Source organism: Lottia gigantea (genome assembly GCF_000327385.1).
Source record: "Lottia gigantea unplaced genomic scaffold LOTGIsca_105, whole genome shotgun sequence".
In the NCBI taxonomy this organism is placed as follows: domain Eukaryota; kingdom Metazoa; phylum Mollusca; class Gastropoda; family Lottiidae; genus Lottia; species Lottia gigantea.
Window position 1 is genome coordinate 527,858 of NW_008706876.1, and position 16,600 is coordinate 544,457.

At 33.3% G+C, this 16,600-nt stretch overlaps 1 protein-coding gene across 1 annotated transcript; it reads right to left on the reverse strand.

The window, feature by feature from the left end:
* Nucleotides 1–3,184: 3,184 nt before the first annotated feature.
* On the reverse strand, nucleotides 3,185–16,031 carry LOTGIDRAFT_223926 (hypothetical protein; the record flags this gene model as incomplete). Its single annotated transcript, XM_009046704.1, has 21 exons — nucleotides 3,185–3,448; nucleotides 3,857–4,039; nucleotides 4,433–4,537; nucleotides 5,066–5,166; nucleotides 6,114–6,360; nucleotides 6,809–7,033; nucleotides 7,292–7,497; nucleotides 7,742–7,992; nucleotides 8,358–8,568; nucleotides 9,038–9,260; nucleotides 9,690–9,908; nucleotides 10,258–10,506; nucleotides 10,823–11,032; nucleotides 11,358–11,568; nucleotides 11,841–11,965; nucleotides 12,407–12,539; nucleotides 13,185–13,405; nucleotides 13,889–14,050; nucleotides 14,392–14,673; nucleotides 15,467–15,631; nucleotides 15,900–16,031. 21 exons carry the CDS (start codon nucleotides 16,029–16,031, stop codon nucleotides 3,185–3,187), a joined length of 4,125 nt encoding a protein of 1,374 aa, XP_009044952.1.
* Between the last annotated feature and the right edge of the window lie 569 nt (nucleotides 16,032–16,600).

Consider the following 16,600-nt stretch of genomic DNA (forward strand, 5'->3'; position numbering starts at 1 on the left):
TTTTTTGTTCTGTGGTGCATACAGAAAGTAGTTATTAATAACAAATGACAATTGAATTCAATAAGAGAAAATTAATGAGATATTTTCATGAATTGTGCATGATTTCATCATGGATGGACATAGTACATGCAATTCACATACATTTTTATTTTAAATTCCATTTCTCAATAGGAAACCCATTATGCAAGTAAATGCATGAAATAGGGTTAGTTTTTCAAATCATTATTAGGTGAAGTTTGGAATTTGGATTGATGCCATTTTTAATGCAAGAATGCATTTAAACTATTTAGTAACCATGTTTAATATACTTATTCATATTTCATAGTATTCATACTTCATAGTATTAATACTTCACTGTGTGCATACTTCATAGTATTCACACTTCACTGTGTGCATACTTCATAGTATTCACACTTCACTGTGTTCATACTTCATAGTATTCACACTTCACTGTGTTCATACTTCATAGTATTCACACTTCACTGTGTTCATACTTCATAGTATTCATACTTCACTGTGTTCATATTTCATAGTATTCATTCTTCACTGTGTTCATACTTCATAGTATTCATACTTCACTGTGTTCATACTTCATAGTATTCATACTTCACTGTGTTCATACTTCATAGTATTACTACTTCACTGTGTTCATATTTCATAGTATTCATTCTTCACTGTGTTCATATTTCATAGAATTCATACTTCACTGTGTTCATACTTCATAGTATTCATACTTCACTGTGTTCATATTTCATAGTATTCAAACTTCACTGTGTTCATATTTCTTAGTATTCATACTTCACAGTATTCATACTTCACTGTGTTAATACTTCACTGTGTTCATACTTCATTGTATTCATACTTCATAGTATTCATACTTATCTTATTCATTTAAGCACTACACATTTCAACAAGAACAATAAAAGAGTAATAATGTACATCAAAGATATCTACATATTTTACAAGTTTATATATTGTTAGTTATATTTACAGTACTTGCCTTGTATAATATTTAATTCATAACACTTCAAAATATAGGATTTTTTTTTTCATTATTTACATTAGGTAAATACAAAAATAGGTCTTAAAGTCATCATATTCAATGGGTTTTTCTTTATCCAATTACCTTACTCCTTATCACTATCATCATCATCATCCATGGGTGAATAGCTAGGACTTGTTGGTGAATATTTAGGTGTTGTTGGTGTATATGTTGGGCTAGTTGGTGAATATTTATTAGAGCCTGGGGTATAAGTCGGGCTTGTGGGTGTGTAACGGGGGCTGGTTGGGCTGTATGATGGACTAGCAGGAGAATATTGAGGGCTTGATGGTGAATAAGTTGGTGATGCTGGTGAATACTGAGGAGAGCTTGGGCTGTACTGAGGTGAGCTCGGGCTGTATTCTGGGGAAGCAGGGCTATACTGTGGGGATGTAGGAGTGTAGCTGGGAGATGATGGAGAATATTTTGGACTGCTTGGAGAATATGAAGGGCTTGTAGGGGAATATTTTGGAGAAGTTGGTGTATACTGTGGAGAACTTGGAGAGTAAGAAGGGCTTGCAGGAGAATAAGATGGGCTTGTTGGGCTGTACTTAGGACTGCTTGGTGAATAACTTGGACTGCTAGGACTGTAGCTAGGACTTGATGGTGAATAACTAGGCGAGCTTGGACTGTAAGATGGACTGGTTGGGCTATATGTTGGGCTTGAAGGACTGAAGCTTGGGCTAGATGGAGAATAAGATGGTGATGATGGAGCATAACTGGGAGAGCTTGGGGAATAACTTGGGCTTGTTGGGGAGAATGAAGGGCTTGTTGGTGAATATGATGGACTTGTAGGTGAATATGATGGGCTTGTTGGAGAGTATGAAGGACTTGTAGGACTGTATGATGGTGATGTAGGGCTGTATGAAGGACTTGTTGGGGAATATGACGGTGATGTTGGGGAGTATGAAGGACTTGTCGGGCTGTAAGAAGGGCTTGTAGGAGAATATGATGGGCTTGTTGGGGAATATGATGGAGAAGTTGGGCTATATGATGGACTCGTAGGAGAGTATGATGGTGAAGTTGGGCTGTATTTTGGTGAAGTTGGTGAATATCCAGGACTTGATGGTGAATATGAAGGACTGGTTGGTGAATAACCAGGACTTTGTGGCGTCATGGCTGGAGAACTTGGCATGTATGAAGGTGAAGTTGGAGAATAACTTGGTGACATAGCTCCATGAGGACTTGGAATGTAAGGACTGGATGGTGATCCAGGTGAACCAGGTTGTGGAGACCATGCTGGGCTGTAACCGGGACTGTAACCACTTTCACTGGCAGCTGATGGTGAGAAGCCAGCTGCACCAGGTGTCATACCGCTACCAACACCAGGTGACCAAGCTGCGCCATATGCTGGAGTAGCACCTGTATTCCATGGTGTCATCTGTGGTGTCATACCAGTCAAGGTAATGAAAAAAATCACCATAAAAAAAAACAGTGCATGTTAACAGTTTATACAAATTAAACCCACAGTTTTTTTGTATGCCTTTGTCACTCCACACTATTTTGAATGTTCCTCAAAAGCAATTTCTCATTAGTCTGAACTTCCTTGATAGTGTCCAATATTGCTACCAATTTCAATGTGGACAGGTACATCGGTTCTATCACATCACACCATTATAATTTTTCATCTGAACAGAAACAAAAAGATTATCTTACCTCCTAAGCCCATACCAGGACCAATATTAGATGGTATCTCCATACCATGTTTACATTTCTCAGCATCTAATAATAGTTCAAAACAACCAGTACCAATCTTGGCTAGCTGTCCCAACATAATATTTTCTGATACACCTTTCATAGGATCATATTCACTGTGAACTGCAGCTTCCATTAAAATATCAACCTATTCATAAAACAGAAAGATTTTATTGTAATAATTCACATGATATACCCTATTGTTACACCAAACCAAGGTGGCCATTTTGGTTAAGGATGTTCTGTCTTTATCCATAAATTTGCCTTCAGGAAAAAATTAGAGTAATGGAAATGATAATCAAAGAAAATCATACTACAGTTTTCATCATCAGGCAAATGTCTACTCAAAGCAAGTACATGAACAAATATTTGAATAGGCATCGCAAGAAAAATAATTATTTTGAAGCAGTAGCCCTTTGTGAATGAAATGATATAACATTAATTAATAGTCTACTGGAAGACTGTGTTTGAAACAGAAACTGCAACAGTTACAGATAATGGTGGACTTACTGTTTCTTCAAAAGAACATCTAGCTAGAGCTCCAGTTTCTTGTCTGTTAATACCGTGACGAGTGATAGCCATTAAATGACCTTTAGCTGTCATAACGTCACACAACAAAGCTAAATGTCGGTAGTTGACATAGGAACCATCAAAAGAGATGACATGGTTCATTTCTCTTTCAATAGCTTTACGTACAGCTTCTATACCAAGAGTCTGAATTATAAAATAGCAAAGATTCAAGGTTTTGTATGTGATACATGGACAATTATAGCTTCAATTTGCACCGTTGCCATTTTTAATAAGATCGAGTGTATTCAAAAGATCTTGACAAAATTTTTAAGTCAGATTTGGCTCCAGAAGAAATTGCAATAGTGACTTCAATTGAGGTGTTAAAATCTGGTAAAGTAAAATCTATAATTGGTAGAAATCATCTCATATGAGAGTAAATATAAAACTAGTCTCGTGAACATCTCCTTAGCTTTCACAACAATCTAAGCACTCTTTACATATATGAAACACTGAAATCAAACCTTAACAAATACAGATATAAAAATAAATTTATAATTCATTTCCTTGATCAGATAATCAAAATAATAAAGTCATATTTTATTTGAAACTTACACCAAAGACTTCCACAATATCATTAGAATAAGTTCTAACAGGATCTACATCTCGTTCACTCAGGACTTTATTAAGAGCTGTACCATCTGTTTCTAATATCCATTCAGCTATAGCTTTAAATTCACCTTTCTCTGTTATCTGTATTCTCTTCTTGTCATCAGTAGATGGCAGATGCATGTATACCTGAAAGATAACAGATTATAAATTAACAGAGTTTTTATATTATTCAAGATGTCTCAAGAGCACAAATTTCAATTGCATTTGTTAACTTTTATTTCTAATCATGGAATAAAGTATTTAAAGTAGAAAAACCATATCATAATGCAATATATAAAATGGCTCTTTGTCATTTGATTTTCAAACGCATGAAATTCTTGATGTATAGAACCTTTTGTACATGGACAAGAGTCTATAGACTTTTGAGCATGAACATGTAAGCTTACACATCAACACATCAATTTTGCCTTCAGTAAAAAATTAGAGTGAATTAATGATAATCACAGATATTCATATAATTTCTTCATCATTAGACAAAATTATACAAAAAGGACCATAAAATTGAAATATAAGACTCACCTTGGCAATAGCTTCAATGCCTTGTAAAGACATATCAGATAGTAGATTAGCTTCAATACATCTTAAAAATACATCATCTTCCATCTTATCTACTACCTCATCTTCCTATTAATAAGATAAACACATAATTAACACATTTCTCATTGTCAATATTTACACATGTATCATTAAAACATTTCTCATTGTAAATATTTACACATGTATCATTAACATATTTCTCATTGTCAATATTTACACATGTATCATTAACACATTTCTCATTGTCAATATTACACATGTATCATTAACATATTTCTCATTGTCAATATTTACACATGTATCATTAACATATTTCTCATTGCCAATATTTACACATGTATCATTAACACATTTCTCATTGTCAATATTTACACATGTATCATTAACATATTTCTCATTGTAAATATTTACACATGTATCATTAACACATTTCTCATTGTCAACATTTACACATGTATCATTAACAACAATCTATGTATGGTTATGTACCAGCTTTACAATTACAATAATTGTCAAAAAAAATTTATTGTAAATGAAATGAAATGGAGTTTTACGTCCTACTTTTTTTCACAGTAATTGTTGTCAAGTTAATTGTAGAATCAATAAAGAGCATACCTCTTGGAATTTACTTTCATCTGAATTCATAATTCTGATACGTAACACCAGTTTTTCAGCATTGTCATCATTAAATATACAATTTAAATCATCACCAAAACCTATAGATACAACACAAATATACAATTTAAATCATCATGAAATATACAATTTAAATCATCATGAAATATACAATTTAAATCATCATGAAATATACAATTTAAATCATCATTAAATATACAATTTAAATCATCATTACATTTACAATTTAAATCATCACCAAAATAAACAAAAACCAGCAAATATACAATTTAAATCATCATTAAATATACAATTCAAATCATCATGAAATATACAATTCAAATCATCATTAAATATACAATTTAAATCATCATCAGTACTTTTCTTTCTTTCTATGAATTGTCTTCAGGAAAAAATTAGAGTGATATGAAATTAATCATTAGAAATCATACTAATATTTCATCATTAGACGATGACTTTTATCATCATTACTAGTATTTCTTAAAAATCAACAAGTATTATAATTCCTTGGTCAAAAATTGTCTTCAGGAAAAAATTAGAGTGATATGAAATTAATCATTAGAAATCATACTAATATTTCATCATTAGACGATGACTTTTATCATCATTACTAGTATTTCTTAAAAATCAACAAGTATTATAATTCCTTCGTCAAAAATTGTCTTCAGGAAAAAATTAGAGTGATATGAACTTAATCATTAGAAATCATACTAATATTTCATCATTAGACGATGACTTTTATCATCATTACTAGTATTTCTTAAAAATCAACAAGTACAAAATTTACTTGAAGTGTCACTTTTTGCCGATGACCTGTTCTATATTTCATCGTCAGACAATAAATTTCAACATCATTAGATGTATTTCTTACAAAATGAACAATTATCATAATAACTTGGTCAAAAACTGTCTTTGAAATTAATCATTAGACAATTTCTTACATATTTCTTCATATTGTCTGATTAGCCATTTTCTTGCCCCTTTCTTTGAAATTATCAAAATAATTTATAAGTTTTCTTTGACTTACCAGCAGTAATTTTTTCAGAGATCTGTTCCATGGTCAGTTTTTTATCCGTCATACGTTTTCTATCTAACTCAATACGTAATAACCATCCTGATATTCTGGAGGCATCAAAATCAGGCATTTCATAGTACACACTGACCCATTCCTGATCTTCTGCTATAACTGTATTCATTGGATCGGAATCATAGTAAATAGTAGTATTAGCTGTTACTTTACGTAATGTAGTATGTTCTAATCTACACAACACATCCTGTAACAAAGTAGAGTAAATTAAAGACACATATCCCCAATATATATATCCCATCAAACATGAGCTATAACAAACCTGCATCTAATATTTAATGACTAGAATAGCCACCTTTGTTGTATCACAGATGTTAGTAATAAGTCATTTGATAGTCAATTTTAAGTATTCCTGACTGTTTGTTATGTATTTTCAATTTGATATCTGTGGTTCCTCCAATTCCGCAAACAAAGTGCTTGATGACATCACTAATCGTGAAGGGCCTTATGTGATAGAGCCTATTTTGCAATTGCAGGAACCACAGACGTTTGATCCAAAATTGGAATGTTGCAAATTGATGCTATCAGTGTCCCTGATACACAAAAAATTTTTAGAAAAACTAACAATCCTTTAAAATGTATGTAAACCATTCAACCATCTGAGAATCTTATAATCTATTTGAATCATCACTCACCTTAGCCTTCTCAGCATCTCTAGCAGCTTGTCCTACTAGATATACAGTCAATGATGGTGTTTTAGGTTTCTTAGATACGTTAATCACCTCCTTTAAACGAGGTACACCCAACGTGACATTCTTAGCTGATACACCAGCATAATGGAAAGTATTCAATGTCATCTGTGTAGCAGGTTCACCAAGTGACTGGGCACCTAGAGCTCCTACCATCTCACCAGGATGTACCTATAAGTATTTGAAAATAACATTTAGATAAGCCTTTAGGTTTTAACTATAACATAAAAAGAAAATCACAGAAAAAAATAAGAAATGTATTTGAATTGAATAGTCAAGAATAGTAGTGGTGCAATGAAGAAAGACTTGAAATCATACCAAATCCTCTTATGGACAATTTCTAAGGTAAGCATATTATGTAAGTAGCCAATGAACAGCTAAGCAAATTATACCAAGATGAGCAGGACCACTAAAAGAGAGTCAACCTACCTGGGCCTGTTGGAATTTAGCTTCAATTTCACCAATCAGCCATTCAAAAGATTCTTGTGATAATCTGTGTTCTTCCGCCACTCTTTTAGAACATAGTGTAGATCGAATGAGAATCTTCATCAGAATAGTGGCATTAGCATTAGCTTGTACTGATAATAAATCACCACCAGCTACTACATTTAATCTATGACATAGATCTCTAACACCTTAAATAAAGAAAGAAACAACAATTTTTTTTTTACATGTATAACAACTTAGGTTCACCAGAATCCTCTCTACCAACTGGTCCTAAGCCAAACTATTCGGCATTGATCTTTCTGACCCATTGAGAAAAGATGACTTATTCAAGGTTGATATACTTCAACATGCCAACAGAGTTAAGAGCACACAGCCATTATTGTTTGTTGTTTAATAAAATAAAATTCAGAAGGATTTCACAATAAAACTCACCTTCCACAACCTTTACAGGTGATAAATCAGTTGGTTTTCTCTTGTCAATTCTGAAGATTTTCTGTGCATTCCAAATCATTCTCTCTAGATTACAGGGTAAAACTATTTTACTGTCACCAGTAGGAAAGATCTGACGTAAAGCTTTCCTGTCTTCACACAGTTGATCCCATTCTCGCTCTAATTCTGATAAACAACCAGCATCACTTACTAGATCTTTTACTATCTCTTCTGCTAGAGAGTGACGTAGTGATCTGAAATATATTCGATTTCCAGTTCATCTTGTAATTATACACAAAGGCTCCATTATTAAGGAACATTTTTAAATCAAAAATTATTTCATAGTCTATCAATCCAAGAAACTTTTCTGAAGAAAAAGCTGAAAATCTAGTTCATCTGCAATATAAGTATCAATAGCATGTTCCCATATAACCCATTTCCTATATCTTATGTAATCAGCGATACCAAAATGGGACAGTGAGAGCCAGAATACTTAAATGCTAAAAAAAAAATGCTTAAATTAAGCTTTTACAACTGGTTGACAAAATATTTAGATCTTTTTGTCCCTTATGAATGTAAACAAGCAAAAAAGTTTACAAGTATATATTTGTAACTATACCTTTCATTTGTAGGATCAAATCTGAAACGTTTCTCAAAAGCAGCATCAGAAGGCTTCAGGGTTGTCATGTTTTGAAATTCAACATGGACGCCATCTAGACCATCTTCACCATACAGTAACTGAGACATGTGTTCTACTTGATTACGTACTGTACCATCATATTTTACCATCACACTCTCCATAGCTTTAATCAGACGTCTCTGAATATAACCTACGATAGGAGACCAAGCAGCATCGTTACACAAACAGCATGTTATCAAATATTTTCATAAATTCTAGATCAAATTTTTCCGGTGTTCCACGTAGTCAAAAAGTGGATCAGAATATTTTTTGCGCATTGAGTTGACTTCAATGATAGTTTCAGAATCGATCAACATTTCATCATTTCCACTTGTCTCATCTCTAATCTCTTAATTGATCTAATGAACCTTTTGAATCTTGTGACTCCTCTCCAATTTGTTCCTTTTTTTTCAACTTTAAGGTGTCCGTCTGCATTTTTACCAGGGCATAAATAGATATAGATTGCAATACAAGTAACAGATTTTTCAACATGGCTCCTTCCCCACAATAAGGCATGAAGGGATAGAGAAAGGCTCTTCAGCTGTCCTGCCAATTATCCTTAATGTACTAAATCCAACCGTGTTATTTATCAATTTAGTCTTTAGTATGAGTATACTTACCAGTTTCAGCTGTTTTGACAGCAGTATCAATCAGACCTTCTCTACCTCCCATACCGTGAAAGAAGAACTCTGATGGTGTCAGACCGGCGAGGTAGGAATTCTCTACAAACCCTCTGGACTCAGGACCGTAATCATCTTTAATAAAGTGAGGTAAGGTACGGTATTTAAAACCAAATGGTATACGTTTACCCTCTACGTTCTGTTGTCCTACACAGGCAATGACCTACAAGTGAAAATATATTTGTATTATTTTCAATATACATGACATTCATGAAATGAAAATAACTCAGTTTGTTGCCTTCTACCAATCCCTTTAAGCATGTGTTGGTCTCTAGTAATTTTGCAATTTTTCAATTTGGAGTTTCTTGCATCAAACAGATAAATACTATTCATTATGTTTATTTATAACTAATGACCAAAAAATATTTGAAATTATTCCTAACAGATCAATCAATCAATCAATCAATCAATATGTTTACTACTTTCCAACAGATTTAATGAGTCTTCCATGGTTTTGTCATGTATAGGTGATAGACTAGATCCATCCAGTTACCAATTGTATTGCAATATGTAATTAGCAATGCTCACTCAGGATTACTCTTGTTTTTCTTATTCAGTCAAACAGCATCTAAACAAAAAACAGCTAGTTTACCTGAGAAATATTAATTTTAGAGCCTTTAGAACCAGCTACTACCATAGCCTTGAAGTTATTAAATTCAGACAGAGATTTCTGAGCTTTACCACCAGTTTTATCTCTGGCATCATTCAGAATTCTGTTAACTTGATTCTCAAAAGTCTGACGTAGAGTGTTACCGGGTGTGGGTTCTAAATCATCATTGTGAGCTTTCTCTATAACGTCTATCACCTCAGCCTAAAAAAAAAAAAAATCAAAAATTTCATCATTTTAATAATATCATTTTAAACTGTTTTTTGACTAATATCTGAATACCTGACAAAATGTAACTGAGTCAAAATTAGTTCGAAAACCAGAATCAGAAGCACCCATGTGTTCAAAAATAGGTCTCATTCGGTTTCTCTCTAGAGAATAGAATCATTTTTATAATTAACATTTAAGTGGATCAGAATATTTTGCGCATTGAGTTGACTTCAATAGTATGTTTCAGAATCGATCAACATTTCATCCTTTCCACCATCTGACACCAAAAAATTGAGCAACAGATTTAAGAACCTTACAAACTCAGGAGGTTACCAGTACTTACCTTGGCTTTTCTAATGGTCTCCTGGATATCTAAATAAGTTTGGGGGTCAGCAATAGTATCTCCTATACCAATACTATGTCCCTCTATCAATAACCAGTTATTAATAACTGTTTGAATATTACCATACAGTTCACCAGCTATCTCATACCCTAACTCCATAAATACAATATGAGCTAGAGAACCTGATGATGTTCCTAATGTCTTCTTACATAATATACCACTTAATAATTCTCCATCTTCTATTAATACCTGAAATATATCACAGACATTTATTTCATAGCTTATATCATACAGTTAACTTAATGAAATGAAATGAATGGAGTTTTTAATTTTCTGTTTCTGTTTGGGCTCATGAAGATGAGTAAGACCATCTTTTTTCCGATTTACAAGTGTTGAGGGATCTTCACAAAGCACAGCCTTCAGGTTTGCAAATGAGCATCTTACTTCACTATTACAGCAGTTTCCTAGTTTTAAGAAAATATTAAGATATTGACCTGTCTTCCTCACACTTGTAATAGGCTTGTAAAATCAACTTGCTAAAAGCCTAAGTCAAAGCTGGACCTACCTTTGTGTCTCCAGGAGAAATCCATTTATAAGGACCACTGTCTTCATCATCAGGATGTGTACTATGTGTACGGATACAGTTGACACGACCAGGTATAATAAGAGAGAATAATTGTTTACCAGTCCATAATGGATAGGGTTTTAATATAGCTGGTTGAGGTATACGACCATCCCATGTTGGTAAAAACATTACTAATTTCATCATCTCTGCCTGTAATACATGAAATAAAATTCATGTCCTACTTTTCTGCTACTGATTGGGATGATGACAATTAGTAACATCATGCAGTGTGCAATGAGAAAGTCACTCATAAATCAACTTTGATGTATCGTAAAGTTAAAACTTTAGAAGATAATTTCTGTATACTTCAGTCAGCCAATTTGGCAGCAAATTTTCATATAATCCCATGTATAGGCATCTTTTTGGCACAAATCTTGTTTATTATCTGCAGTATTAAGGTGTATGGATACGAGTCTCAATGGGAGCACTATCTTCGGTTACAGCAGTTTCAATTGAAATTTTGTAATAAACCTACCCTATCTAAGAAGACATCACGTTTGGTCATTTTTCTAACAGCACATAATGTATCTTGTACAATACCCATAACAGGTCTGTTTGATTGAGGGGTAATAATCATCCGAGGTACGGCAGCCAAGTTTAATATCTCAGCTTTAGTTTCTAAAGACTGGGCTAAATGTAAGTTCATTTCATCACCATCAAAATCAGCATTGTACGGAGATGTTACACTAGAATCGACAAAGAGAAATTACATTTTCTTCAAAAAAAAGACATCGTCACATAAACCACTTAAAATAATGGTGGCACCAATAATCTGTGTTAAAGGGGAACAGTTAAAAGTTAGAATTGGTTAAAACTCTTAATTATATGCAATAAGAACATAATGATATGATTAAGAATACATGATAATTCATTAGAAACACCAATAAATCAAATAGTTTGCTTAATTTGGCACTAAAAAATAAGGAAACTTATCTTTAAGAGAATAATTGAAACATACCTAAGGTTCATTCTGAATGTAGACCATGGTAATACTTTAACTTTATGACACATCATAGACATTTTATGTAGAGTTGGTTGTCGATTAAATACAATAACATCATTGTCCTGCATATGTCTTTCTACCTGTAATATCAAATATATTGTTACTATGACAACCAAATGACACAACATTCATAACTGCTAACATTAATTGGCTAATAGAAAACAGTTTTAAAATATTCCTCAGAGCATCAAAATTAATGAGCCAAGAAATTGCAGATTGATTTGTTTTTGTTTTTTTAAGTTATGGATCAGAAAATATTTAGCGCATTGAGTTGACTTCAGAATAAGTTTCAGAATCGATCAACATTTCATCATTTCCATATCTTTATTTTATCCATACCTATAAATGGGCTTATATTACCAGAGTAGAGGGGCTAGCTGCCCAGCAGAAAGCTGTGCTTATCATAAAAAAATATCATTGATGTCCATATTTTCTCATTGTACAGTGCATGGCATTGCCTGTCTTCATTATACCTAGGCCAGTGTTTTCATGGAGAATTAATGCACCCTCTTCCTACATACCTTATAACCAATCTGCAGATGAAGATCACTAGCTTTAGGATGATAACGTAAATCAATACGTTCACCATTATCACGTATAATATATTTGGCACCAGGATATTGGTTAGCTCCTCTATTGACTAATGTTTGCATTCTAAAATAACAATACAAATAGACCCACATATCTTTCTATTTATATAACTGATGATTATTTCTGATCCAGAATTTAGTCAAAAAATCTGTCTGATATCAAATTGTAAGCCTGTTTTTTTCAATGTCATGTATCAAACGGACCTTATTCTCGAAAACTTAACTTAAAATGATTTTAGAGATGCTGATATTTAATTCACCAAACACTAAAATTGATTTTAAATTCAGTTTTATTATCCAATCAGATAACTGTATTTCTTAAAATCTTGATTTCAATTTAAGCGGTATGCATCATAGTCTGTGATTCAAAATAACTCTAATGCGAATCTATATTTGTGACAACTGGAATGAAACATTTTGATTTTCTACTGAATTTTTTATGTAGCTTAATGTGAATCAAAATTCACAGATAAACTGATATTTGGTATGGTAATAATTTATCAAATTTTACCATCTAAAATGAATCCTGGTATCAAATTCTGAGCCTGTTTGTTTTTTTCATATATCAAATTGTACAAAAAAATTCATTCTATAATAACTCTTAATAAGAAAACTTTGTTGTTTAAAGAATTAGTCCAGTTTATCTTGTGTTTTCAAGATTGGATTTTAAAGGCTAGTTTTCTCACAATCTAAGATAAAGAATACTTACGTGTCAATATTGAAGGGTGTTACTAGTTCAGGAAATGTTAAATTCTGGGCAATACTTTTAGGTACACCAACTTGATCAATACGTAAGTTAGGATCTGGGGTGATGACAGTACGACCAGAGAAATCAACACGTTTACCCATCAAATTACCACGCACACGACCTTCTTTACCCTTTAACCTCTGTTTTACTGACTTCAGTGGTCGACCAGATTTTTGGACAGCCTGAAAAGGGAAGAATTTGTCGTCAAAAGTATTCCTTTAGTGGATTCCTATGCTTAGCTCCGATCAGAACAGGCAGCTGTTTAGAGCTGATTTAGTAGAGCTTACACATGTTTTGGGTAAAATAAACTCATCAGGACAGTTGTTATGGACATAAGGTACCTTTATGTTATTAGAGTAAGAGCAAAGTAGACAAACTCAACACAAAAGTAAAATTAATGAGGAAATGACCAAGGATCAGAAAATATTTTGCGCATTGAGTTGACTTCAATAGTATGTTTCAGAATCGATCAACATTTCATCATTTCCATGTCATTCCACCTATCAAAATATAAAAACCTCACTCAATCCGATTAATTTCAGATTTTCATGATGCCCACTTTTGGTCAGACAATTTGTTAGCATAAATAATGATGAATTAATTCAACTGTACACATAACATGGAATAGAAGTGCAGAAAGTAGAAGAAAAAATATGAAAATTTACCTTGGGTAAACCAGGCATATCATTATCAACAAACGTAGCACAATGATACTGTAACATTTTAGTATCTTCTAGTATAATATGAGCTGCAGCACCATTCTGTTCATTTCTCTTTAACTGATTATTAGCTTTTATTATATCAGATAGTTTATGTGTCAAATCATCCTGAAAAATTTCATACATTTTGCATTTAAGAATTACAGGTTAGCATTTGATAAGAGATAATAATACACAATAGTTTTAAAGTGATTATTAACAGGTTTACTATACTTTTTTTGTGTATCAGCAACACTGATGGCATCGATTTGCACTAATCCAATTTTCAATCAGATGTCTATGGTTCTTGCAATTCCTCTAAAACTAAGTGTTTTATGACATCACTATTGCAAAGGTTGTATACTTCTTAACCCTTAGCCTAACCATACATTAAGTCTGGCCATTATACAGATTAGTTGAGTCTAATAGACCGACTGCACACCTACCTACATATTTTTTATTCCACTTACCTGATTTCTAGCTGAACCAAACATAACAACAGCAGGTCTAACAGCCAATGGAGGGACAGGAAATACTGTTAATATCATCCATTCTGGACGTGAAAAACGTGGATCAAGACCTAACATCAGACATTCTTCATCTGAGATACGTTTAAAGATCTCCAATACTCTTTCAGCTGACAGTGTGATCTTCTTCTCTTGAGAATCTTCATTGACATTCTTCCATTCAGCTATCAAATCTAAACCAGTCTTCTTAATCTTAGGTTGCCATCTACCACAACCACCATGTGACTAAAACAAAATATTATTATTTAAAAAGCCTTCGACAAGTCATAGAGAGTGAGAGCTCTACTCTGACTACAATGATTTCTGAATCGAATTTTGGCAATCATTTTCGAACCAATTAAAAGATTAATAACAAAATACTACTGAGAGTCTTACACTGTCTTTGGGTTGATGAAAATGTTAACCACTGGAAAAGTTTTTTTGTAAACATGACTTTACAGAGGGGAATTTTCAGTCAGAAAAGGAGGTCATTTTCAAGTGAATTTTCTGGGAGGGAAGTGTGTGTGTCTATTTTATTTGTAAAATCACTGAACCTGATATTTCTATGGACCTGAAGACAATCAAAGACAAATGGCATACAGTTGACTTTATTTTGAATATTTATGAAATGAGAGAAAAAATTCAATTCAAAGCTCAATGAAGTCAGTGAGTAGGGTATATATATCACACAAGAATACCATGTTTTGTACAAATAATGGTAGCAAATGCTAACAAAAAACATATGGGAGTGTTAAAAGGGGGGGGTACTGTAAAAACAAACACGGAGTGTTTACGCGCAATTGATGTTGATAGAAGCACTTACTGTATAGAAGTTAAAGGGCGATAACTCCTCAAAACTGACGTAAGAGGCATAAATCTTGAAAAAACCGACAATATGCGTCCACATGGAGAGATGTGGGCGTATAAAAGTGGAAAGACTACAATAAAATAATTTGAAATCCTGGATTGTTTGGATGAAAACCTGCTTGTCAAATGCAGTATCTAATTTTGTTTCAACCTAACAAACTAAGTTTCTAACCTTCTTTGCATCCCCATCCTCTGGATTAGTTTCAGGATTAATCTTCTCCATCTCATCACCACCATCACAAAGTTTTCTTACTTTACAGAGATCATACACATGAGCTAATCTCTTTCTGGGGTAACCCTTAGACTTAGCCAGAACATCTTTTATCTTTGGACTATTCTGTAACAAAAATAATTTATAATAACCGTCACTTTTGACATAGCTTCAAATGACAAGAGCTCATCTCTTACAGCCGTCACCTGTTCCAGATGTATCCTCATCCTGGTTTGGAAATGGACATTAGCCTTTCAACTTTGGAATTCATGCATGATGTATTTTAGGTTTGAGCAAGGAAAGCAATTAGTTGCGTACTGCTGCAATAGGTGGCCTTTACATTTCGATGATACAAGTCTGAATACGACAGTGGGAGAAGACACATCATACTTACTGTGTCAGCTAATATTTTTGAACAGTAGAAACAAACACATCGTAACACTTTCATAATCTTTGTCATAAAGGCCACATGGTAGACTGGTTTAGACAATTCAATATGGCCGAAATGTCCAGGACATTCTGTCATATTACCAGCACATGTTTGACATCTTGATTGTCTGTCTATAACACCTTGTCTAGGATCCATCAGACCACAAAGTTTTGGTCGACCACCTTCGGTAGTTTCGGAATATTTGATACCGCCATCTGTGACAGACATTCGTCTCTACAAAATATAAATGGGAACTTGAAAAATATTTCCTTGAAACCCATTCGAAAAAAATATTACCCTGCACCCATTCTCCCCCTCAAATTTTAGAGAATATGTGACATTGCATTGGTGCTAAATCAACGATTCATAAACTATCATCACACTTGGAAAAGGTTGCAGAAGAGTAGAAAGTTCTGCACATTCACAACTATCACCTCATAATTTACCCGATTACACATGCAACATTTTTGATCATCTTTTTATAGAATTGTTTTTCTACAACAGGACCTCAGACAGGATTTTCAGTCCAGAATGCAAGCCACTTTCAAATGTACTTTCTGGGAGGGAAGAATGTTTGTTACAATTGTAACATCTTACATTTATATTTCTTTTATCAGACAAATGGAATGAAACAAAAACTTTTTTTTAATAGCTGTGGTGAAATA